Source organism: Pavona decussata, unplaced genomic scaffold (genome assembly GCF_977016875.1).
Source record: "Pavona decussata unplaced genomic scaffold, jaPavDecu1.1 SCAFFOLD_300, whole genome shotgun sequence".
NCBI lineage: Eukaryota > Metazoa > Cnidaria > Anthozoa > Scleractinia > Agariciidae > Pavona > Pavona decussata.
The window spans coordinates 4,393,057-4,402,503 of NW_028145697.1; the positions used below are offsets into that span (position 1 = coordinate 4,393,057).

At 38.8% G+C, this 9,447-nt stretch overlaps 1 protein-coding gene across 1 annotated transcript; it reads left to right on the forward strand.

Annotated features, from left to right (window-relative positions):
* Positions 1-1,313: 1,313 nt before the first annotated feature.
* Positions 1,314-8,874, forward strand: LOC146454733 (splicing factor ESS-2 homolog). The gene is made up of 5 exons (XM_085095166.1): positions 1,314-1,527; positions 2,570-2,726; positions 3,841-4,497; positions 7,113-7,335; positions 7,994-8,874. Exons 1-5 carry the CDS (start codon positions 1,414-1,416, stop codon positions 8,256-8,258), a joined length of 1,416 nt encoding a protein of 471 aa, XP_084951292.1. The 5' UTR covers positions 1,314-1,413; the 3' UTR covers positions 8,259-8,874.
* Positions 8,875-9,447: the final 573 nt, after the last annotated feature.

The following is a 9,447-nucleotide window of genomic DNA, read 5'->3' on the forward strand; positions in this document are numbered from 1 at the left end:
TAATCTCATGACTAAGCATTTATCTCCAATTTTGCCTCTCACGCGTACAGCTGTTCGAACATCACCCATTTGATTCGAGCCACTTTTCAAAGCCCGTAATTTCCCCTTTGCCGTCCGAGTTGCATTCTGGGTAATTTCGATACAACGACGAAATGGAGGTCCCGCCATCTTAATTCAGTAGTTTTTTTATAAGTGTCGAGCCACCCGGTCCTACTGGCAAAATATCGCACACATCGTTTTCTTTGCAAGTCAAATCTCCCCCAAATTGCCTAGGTAGGTCCGAGAATCCACCCACAGAACGGTCAGAGAGACAACTTCACTCGTGAGCCACCATGACTCGATACGAACACTTTTGGCGTCCCAGTCGCTATGAAATTATCTCTCACCTCTGGATTCTTTCAGAGGATTGCCTCTACTCTCCATTCCAGTTTTATCAAGTATCATGTTTTTTGTGCGTGTTGCGTGTAGATTATCAATAATGACATGTGCAAAAACACAGGACTGGCAGGAGTAAAAAGCAATAAAACGCACCTCGGTTTTGTCATACGAAGTGAGTCCAGCATTTGCTATGTCATCTTTCTGTAGGAGCTGAGCTGAGGACTCGTCTGCATCCGATTTTGTCATCTCGCCCGGGGACTTCTTTATGAACTTCGCCACCTGTTTCTCATGCTGATCGCCGGAAAACGCCGTTTTGCTCCTTGAAGATTTTGAAGGGGGATTATCAGAAAGGATGCGTTTTTTTGTTGGCTGAGGAGCTAGCTCCTTGCATCGCTTCACTCTCACATTGCGAAGAGTTGCCTGAACTTGTAAATATCTATTTTTGAAATTCACATACTGGAGGAGTTGTTTTTGGTAATCGCGGCACGCAGTTTTTGTTAGCGCATCCTTTGCGCTTACCACAATCCCTGTTAGCTTTTCAACGACAACTGGCAAGTTTTTCTCTTTTCCTGCCTTGTTAAATATATTAGTAGATCAACTGTCAGTCTTTCCACACAACCGGCAGACTGTTTCAATTTTTTTTCCATTTACGTATTTTTTTTTTATTATTTTTTTTTTTTTGGTGTCTCCGGCGTCTTGTTTGTTGCCATTTCTTTATGTGGCCGTCTGTGGCCGTAACATTTCTCACGTGTACTTGTCATCTAAAATGTCAATCAATTGAAATTTCCAGCGAAAAAAAATTGTGACCAATCAGAAATATTAATAAAATTTTGCCAATCTAGGGCAGTTCGTTGTGGCTACCCCCGCGGACGGCCCTGGCGACGAGGTTGAGCGTGACGCTCGAGTGGATGGAGTGGTCACAAAGCCATGACGTCATTCCAACATGGCGGACGAGAGAACGCAATGCGACGTTATTTTGCTTTGTGAATAATTTGATAAATAACAGCAGAAGACAAACTTTGGCTTTCCTATTTAATGGCACTGGTCAAACGAGATAGCCAACAATCTGTCGCCACCTTTCAGCAGTCGAGAGGAGAAACGGACAAGAAACATGCAGTCAAAGTACTGGATGAAGAAACCTACGTACAGGTAAGTTAAGCTAGTCTTCAGCTTATAACCCAGGTTGTAAGCAACAAACAAACCATGTACATTGATTAACAACAGTGTACGATGGCCGGTCTGACTCAGGGAGTTAATAGTTTAGTCGTTTTCCGTTGTTGTCGGTATTATATTTCTGCCTCTCTAATGTCTCTTGCTTATAATAATTCTTTGTTTTATGAGTTTTAGAGTAAGTAAAGTAAGTTTAGTAAGTAAACTAAAGGTTTATTTATAGAGGGTAACACTTGACAGTAGAAAAAACACTGATAAACCCGTGGCCGTCATTGCAATGAGCACTTGCATGCTGTCGAAATCTGAAAGTGTTCGGCGATCTCGTTTGATGTGAGATTTGTTGTCATCTTTAGGACTCTGGTTGTAGTTTTTGTTTCTTTGAGTATTCTTTTTCTCGAGGATATGTTGTCTGAGGATTTTTCAGTAATGTTGTTGATTGTGAGGACAATAAAAAGAGGTGTTTATTTTAATTAGTATGACTTCATACTCAGTTTGTACCACTGAGTGCTGGAAATAAATAAGTTTGCTTGGACAGGGTGTTGATGCAAAAACAAGACTTTGAATTTGTTTTAATAATAGTAATAGTAATTAGTATTATTATTATTATTGTTACTTATATTGAGCTTTTTCGATAAAAATAATCAAGAGCGCATTACAATTAACGTAATACCTGGAAATTACAAATTGATAATCTACAAACTAATCTACAAGAATTAAAATCAAAAATAAATAAATATATACATCCACATACATATCCAAAATGTCAGCTGGTCACCTTTCCAAAAGAAAACATTCAAGATGCAAAATCTGACATCTGTATCTTTAGTTTTGGTACTGAACCTTTTTTGGGTTTTAAACCTCATTTATTGATTGAGATTGCCCTATAGTGCATTTGTCCTGTTATCTAGCACTGACTGCTAGATTGAAAAAATCGTTTTAAGTTAAATTTTATACCTTTTTAAAAGTCCAAAATTTCAAGACTTTTGACTTTAAAACTTGTCACTTTTTATTCACTTTGTAGTCCTTGAATAAAATTATACAAAGAGACTTCTTCCCAGAACTTCCGAAATTAAGAGCACAGCATGAGTACCTGGATGCTGTTGAACACAATGATGTGGAGAAGTTAAGGGAAATATCAACCAGGTATCAAGTATCTGAAACTCCAACAGGCAGACTGGGTAGGTAAATACAGTACTTAAAAGACTTGGTGCTGAAAGGATGCACGGCTGGCTGATAAACTTAATTAAGGGAAAAAATTAATGTTGATGCTTTTCAAATGTTAATTTTGGAGCATTTATTGACTGCTACTTCCTTTTCACACCATGGCAAGCTTTGATGACTGTGACACTGCTCAGGGAGGGAGGCTAGAAATTTCACATGCAAAGATGGGCAATGTTTTAGCTTCGCTAGAACAATAACCCAGGTATCCAGGTTACCTATGCACCACCAGTCACTACGGCTAGTAAGTACATGTAAGTAATCCAAATGTTGGGGTAAACATGCAATAAACTACAGTGTATTTTCCCATCCATGGAAGGTGTAGCAAAATGTCTAGTGACTTGATCTTGCCAGTGAAACTTCAGGTAAGTCAGCCAGTCTGATATGTGTAAGTCAGTTGATTTTAAAAGCTCATTGTTTAGCAATCTGGGGAATTGTGTTCACACTATTCATATGATCTGTTCATGTTGTCCTTCAGCAGCATGGTTGAAAATATATAAAACTGTTCAATTGAGGCCTTAAACTGCTGTTTAAAAGTAAACACTAAAATCCAAGCTTTCGCCGATCAACGGCATCATCAGGGATGAGGAAATATTCTGCGCACGTTATATATATATGCAAAGAGAGTGTAGGGTGAAGGGTGAAATGTGTAAAAAAAATGTGACATATGTGTGGAAGCTGTAGGAATAAACTGTGAGTGTTATACAAGGTTCTAATGATGGATTGGGGTAAACATGCAATTAAAACTACAGTGTAGTATCCCATCCATGGAAGGTGTAGCAAAATTGCCAGTGAAACTTCAGGACTACAATCTATCATTAGAACCTTGTATAACACTCACAGTTTATTCCTATAGCTTTCACACATATGTCACATTTTTTTACACATTTCACCCTTCACCCTACACTCTCTTTGCATATACATGTACATATAACACGCGCGGAATATTTTCTCATCCCTGATGATGCCGTTGATCGGCGAAAGCTTGGATTTTAGTTTTTACTTTTAAACAGCAGTTTAAGGCCTCAATTGAACAGTTTTATATGTACTATTCTTATGTTTTGCTCCCTGCAGCAACCCCTGCAACATTTGAAACTCCAAATACAATTCATGGCACCCCAGCACCATCCTACACTTCCTCAGACACCAAAAATGAAGCTGCTGAAGCAAGCAGCTCAGATGCAAACAAGTCAAGTAGCAAGAGAGATGAATCTGACTTCACACTAGACAAGTTTTTAGCAAAAAATACTAGTGAAGACAATGCTTCATTTGAACAAATCATGGAAACTTCCACGCAGAAACACAGGGAAAAGTATCAGTGGCTTTATGAAAGAGAACAAGAACAGAAAGAAAGAAAAGATAAAATTCTGGCATTACCAGCTCCTGAAGATGGTGATCAGTTTAAATATGAGGACAGACCATCAATGATAGAGACATGGAATTATACTAACAAAAATGTGCTTATGTACTACCCTGATGGGGTTGACGCATCTGTACAGGAGAAAATAGAAGGCAAGTATACAAAAAGACAGGAAATAATGCATGCAAACAGCAGGTTCAACAAGGACCCATTTCCTGACGAGGCTTGTGATGACAAGCTGGCTGCCGCCGCTGCAACTCGTTTAGCTGCACAACATGGCAAAGTAGGAGTTGATGGTCTAGTACAAGGGAACAATGAAACACCCAAGGTTAAGGGGTATGGTTTTGTGGCTACACCTTCACCTGCTCCAGGTACTCTATTACATACATTGTACTGATTCTTTTCCATTACACCACTGTATACTGAATAACAGCAACGACAGACTTGACAACAGAACAGCAGCGCAATAGATTTGATAATACAAAAACACAGTAGACTAGGGAGTAGATCAACTTAATAGACTTGAAAATAGAACATGACAGATAGCTGAGACTCATGGGAGCTACAATCTTGGACAGATCAAATGACAAATTAAGACCCCTCCCCCCCTTCCACATTTCAATTATGGAAGTATGGTACGTTTTGCTTTGCATGTGAATTCATCATTGATTTGGGGGGTTTAATTTCTTATTTTATTCTGTCCAAGGTTGTCTGAAATACCACTGATGTTATCAGTAGCTTTATAGATAATTTTCCACAAGATGAAAGCTGCAATCGCAGTTTAAAACTTAACTTAACCCAACATTAACACAAAGAAACTCAGAGTAGATGAAAACACATTTATCCCAGTTGATTAATTAGTCGCTCCGTTTGGTTTGTCACATTTAAACCCAGCAGACAATCTTGGACAAATCAAATGAAAAATTAAGACCACCCCTCCCCCCATTTCAATGATGGAAAAAAAATGGTGCATTTTGCTTTGCATGTGAATTCATCATTAATTTTGGGGGAAGGTGGGGTTTAATTAGTCGCTCCGTTTGGTTTGTCACATTTAAACCCAGCAGACAATCTTGGACAAATCAAATGAAAAATTAAGACCACCCCTCCCCCCCATTTCAATGATCGAAAAAAATGGTTCATTTTGCTTTCCACGTGAATTCATCATTGATTTTGGGGGAAGGTGGGGTTTAATTAGTCGCTCCGTTTGGTTTGTCACATTTAAGGTTACTTATAGGGAAGGAAGGTCGAATTTTTCTCAAATAATTTTTTTTAGATAATTTTTGAAACAAGAAAGGGATGCAAAGTTTCGTGAAAACAGCCGTTAGAAATCTTAATAAGAACGTGAGCTATCTGAAAAACAAAGTTTTGTAGGAAAAGCGGTGAGCGAGTGAAGGTGTCATAATCCAATTTATGCGGGACTGTGTTGAGATATTACGCGGCAAAATTTACCCGCGATCTCGAATTACCGGCAAATTTGCATATTTTTGTCTACATCGTGTTCATCGCATGTCACAGCATTGTATGTAAAATTTTACTGCGAAACAGCGTTCCATTTTGGATTCAAGCATTGCGTAAAAGGTTGTCATGAAAAAAGCAAAACTAGAAAAGTCGCCTCGGGTGACAGTTAAGAAAAAACCGGGCCCAAAGAAGGTTGAAAAATCATTTGACGAAGCTAAAAAACTTCAGCTGGCGGAGAGCAACAAGGGTTCTTGGTACAACCAGTCAGATTTTCTATAACTGCCTCGGCAGTAGAGAAATTCGAGGACGATAAATCGGATAGTGGAGAGTCGAACATCAGTTCGGAGTCCAAAATCGAAGATGCTGGCGACAATTCAGCCACTTTCGCCGTTGTTGACTGGCTGAAATTAAGCAGCGAACCTCAGCGCGAAGCCTCGTGTACTGAAAGCGGTGAGAAGTGTATGCCTCGTGTCAACTCCGCTGGGGCTGCCGGTTTCATGTTGGCTGTGTCTATCTGCCGTTTTCTTCTTTGTTTTGGTTTCGCCGGTGGCTCTCTCGCGCCAGACTTTACTTTTCCCATGAAATCGCTTTACAATATTACAGTAACACTAAATGCTTACAGAACTCCCCAGGGAAGCATTCTTTGTGTTTGATTGGCCGGCGGCGTGAGCGCATTGACAAGTATTTTGATGAGGTGCGAAAACTCGGAAAATGATTGCGCGAATTCCCCATCTTCAAATGAATTAATAGGGTATGTAGATTTGCCAGATTTCAACGAAATTTGGCCAAAATGGTCATCAGATATTAGTGCATCAAAGTGTGTCAGGCTTTTACGAAATTCAAAATATTTTTCCTGTGACGTGTTAACATCCGACGGGACTACAAAAATTTTCTATTGTCCATCTTTAGGATGGGTTTTCTCACAAACCAATAGGAATAAAGAAAAAGCCTGACACACTTTGTTAGCCTATTATCTCCTGATTGATATTGTGCAGTCTGTTTGGTTGTGCGTCTTTACGTGAGAGTGGGTAATTCAGTTAAGTACACGTCACTAGTATTGAGTTTGCAGGCCTCTGAGCGCTTATGTATCCAACAAAATAAAAAAACATTGATATTTTTGCAAACTTCAATTTATCAGCTTTACAGTGATATATAGTTTTCCGTGGTTTTATCGAAAGCAGCGCGCGTACGCTAGATTTCCCTGAAGGCACTCGCGAAACATGGAAGTAACCTTAAACCCAGCAGACAATCTTGGACAAATCAAATGAAAAATTAAGACCACCCCTCCCCCCCATTTCAATGATGGAAAAAAATGGTGCATTTTGCTTTGCACATGAATTCATCATTTTTAATTTTGGGTGGAGGAGGGGTTTAAGATTGTAGGCAAGATTCTGAGCATGCCTGTGTCGCTGACTGGAAAATGTTTCTTTCATTTATTCAATATACCATCACATTTATCAACACTGATAGACTTGAAAGACTGACAGAATACAGCAAATAACATTTTGGTGTGTTTTGGTGACTTCAGGTGTAGATGCATCACCCCTGATGACATGGGGCAGCATAGAAGGCACTCCTTTTCGCTTGGACGGAGGCGACACCCCCATTACAGGCACCCCTGGTCCAACCTTTAAGATGCCAGAACCCAAGAAACGAGATCAGCTGGGACTGGCACTAGCAGAGAAGGTTAGCAGGCAACACAGGGAGAAAAGACGGCAAGCATTAGCACAGGCTACTGCTTTAATCGGCAGGTAATAATGTTTGGGTGAATGTGTGCTGCATGCAAGTTGTTTTCACATTGTTTTGACTGAATTCGTTCGGTGGTTTTTGTTGGTTTTCCTTTCTTTTCTATTTGTCATTCCATTCATACAATGTAATACAATGAGGCCCTGTTTTCACTGATGGAAGTTTCCTGCAAGTGATTTGATTAACTTGAAGTTAAAATTGCACCCATTAACGTTGTTGATGATGATCAAAGAAATTTTGATTAGCTATGCTCTTGAATAGCTGTTCATTTGGTGAGATTGAGAACAAGGACACAAGTATCTTTTCTTGGAGAGGTCTGTTAATTTATCTGATAATTTAACAGTCTATTTGTATTTGGTCAACTTTTCATGTATTTAGACATCCTAACTGAGTAACGTTTCATCTACGTATTGGGTTGATTTTCATGTAATACTGATGTGAACTGGCTGCCTGACTCCGCTAGCCCCTATGGTTATTCCAGGCAGCCAGTACTCTAATTTTATTTCCAATATTTTTGCAATGAACTTCACATAAGCAAGGGTACAAATAAAATTGTGGTTGATGCAAATTCTGAAGTTCTTCACTGCTCAGGCTGTAAAGATTTTTTCACTAGGTCATGAACTCTATTATTGTAATACTCAATTGTGTATTTCTTCATTGAAGGAGTCCCAAACATATGAACACAGTTGAACGTCTTGGTCAAATGTCACCTGCTGCTCAGAGATTAGCATCACAAAGATTAGGAATCAGAACAGGAACTGATAAATCTTTACGTGCAAGTTACACACCGTCACCAGTTTATCACATATCTGTCAATACACCAACACGCCCTCAGCAGTCAACTCCTGCCACACCACAGGATCATAGTTCAACGCCATCTCAGGGTGTATCCCTCACAGATAACCTTCTCAAGCTGCCTAAACACTGACACACCTTATTCTCTCAAAGTACAAGCACAAATTTGAAACTTTCACCTTTAAGAAAAAATTGAGAAACAAACAAGAAGCATCTTGTGCAGCGTCAAGATGTCATAACTGTAGAATGAAGAGTTTTACATGAAACTACTGCTCAATCAGCTCATTTAATCTGAATGGTTATACTTAAAAATTTTATCCAGAGTCTCTAAAATTACAAACAATATCCATAGCATTATAAAGGGCATCACTGTACCAGCAAACCCTCTTTCCTGGGCAATCAGAAGCACGCACTGTAAGCTTTTTTGTCTAGGCTTATATGTTTTGCTTCTTAGATTGACTCATTTTTATGCCAATAATAGATTCTATTAAAGAAAACAGAGTTAAACAATAAAACAACAGTGGTACAGGGATATTTTCAACACTGTTTGCTGAAGAAAGCAAAACTATTTAATTACTAGTAGTAGCGGAAACAATACAGTTAAAAGAAAAAATAATGACAACAGTACATCAAGAATTGTCTGATGTCATTGAATGTATGTTTTTTTTTCTCAATACCCCTCACCTAAAAGAGACAGTGTACCTCCCCACTCCCCTGTCACTAAATATACCAGAGTACCGTCTTTTGATGCTAGCTGTGATACTTTTTGATTGGCTCCATCAACTTTTTTCTCTGTGAAGTTGCCATTCTAAAAATAGCCTATTCGCCATTGTACTGGTTTTAAAGCCTTGAGCTATGTGACAAGACTGGAAGGTTGTATACTATGAGTAGCTGTAAATCTCAGAATTTGGCTGCAATATTTCATGGTTGTCGGTGTATGGTAAAGCAGAGCCCTGCTAACTCAGACTTCCAGGGGAAACAAAAGAAATTGCTTGAGTTAGTGGGGTTGGTGTTGCTCTTAAACTATACTGTTAATAATAATTATCAATAAAAAATTGTGCTATTGTAACTCATAATTTATTGTTAAAGAAGGATAAAACCATTTTTTTCAATTATTAATTAACAGCATACTTGAAGTGCAACAGCAATCCCACTATCTATAAAACTATACTTTGTTTCTCTTGGACTGCAAAAGAAAGACCTTAAAAGAATTTATGCTTGAACAGGATATTCAAACATAGGACTGCTCCCTTAGATGTGTTGCTGCCACCCCGTACATATTCAACTATGGCTAGTTGTGGGTGTGTTTCTAAAAAAAGTTA

Excerpts from the sequence above, each read along its gene's own strand:
- LOC146454733 (XM_085095166.1), top strand. The coding sequence starts at position 1,414 with ATGGCACTGGTCAAACGAGATAGCCAACAATCTGTCGCCACCTTTCAG. Across the intron at positions 2,727-3,840 it reads AACTCCAACAGGCAGACTGG|CAACCCCTGCAACATTTGAA; the intron begins GTAGGTAAATAC and ends TGCTCCCTGCAG. Across the intron at positions 7,336-7,993 it reads GCTACTGCTTTAATCGGCAG|GAGTCCCAAACATATGAACA; the intron begins GTAATAATGTTT and ends TCTTCATTGAAG.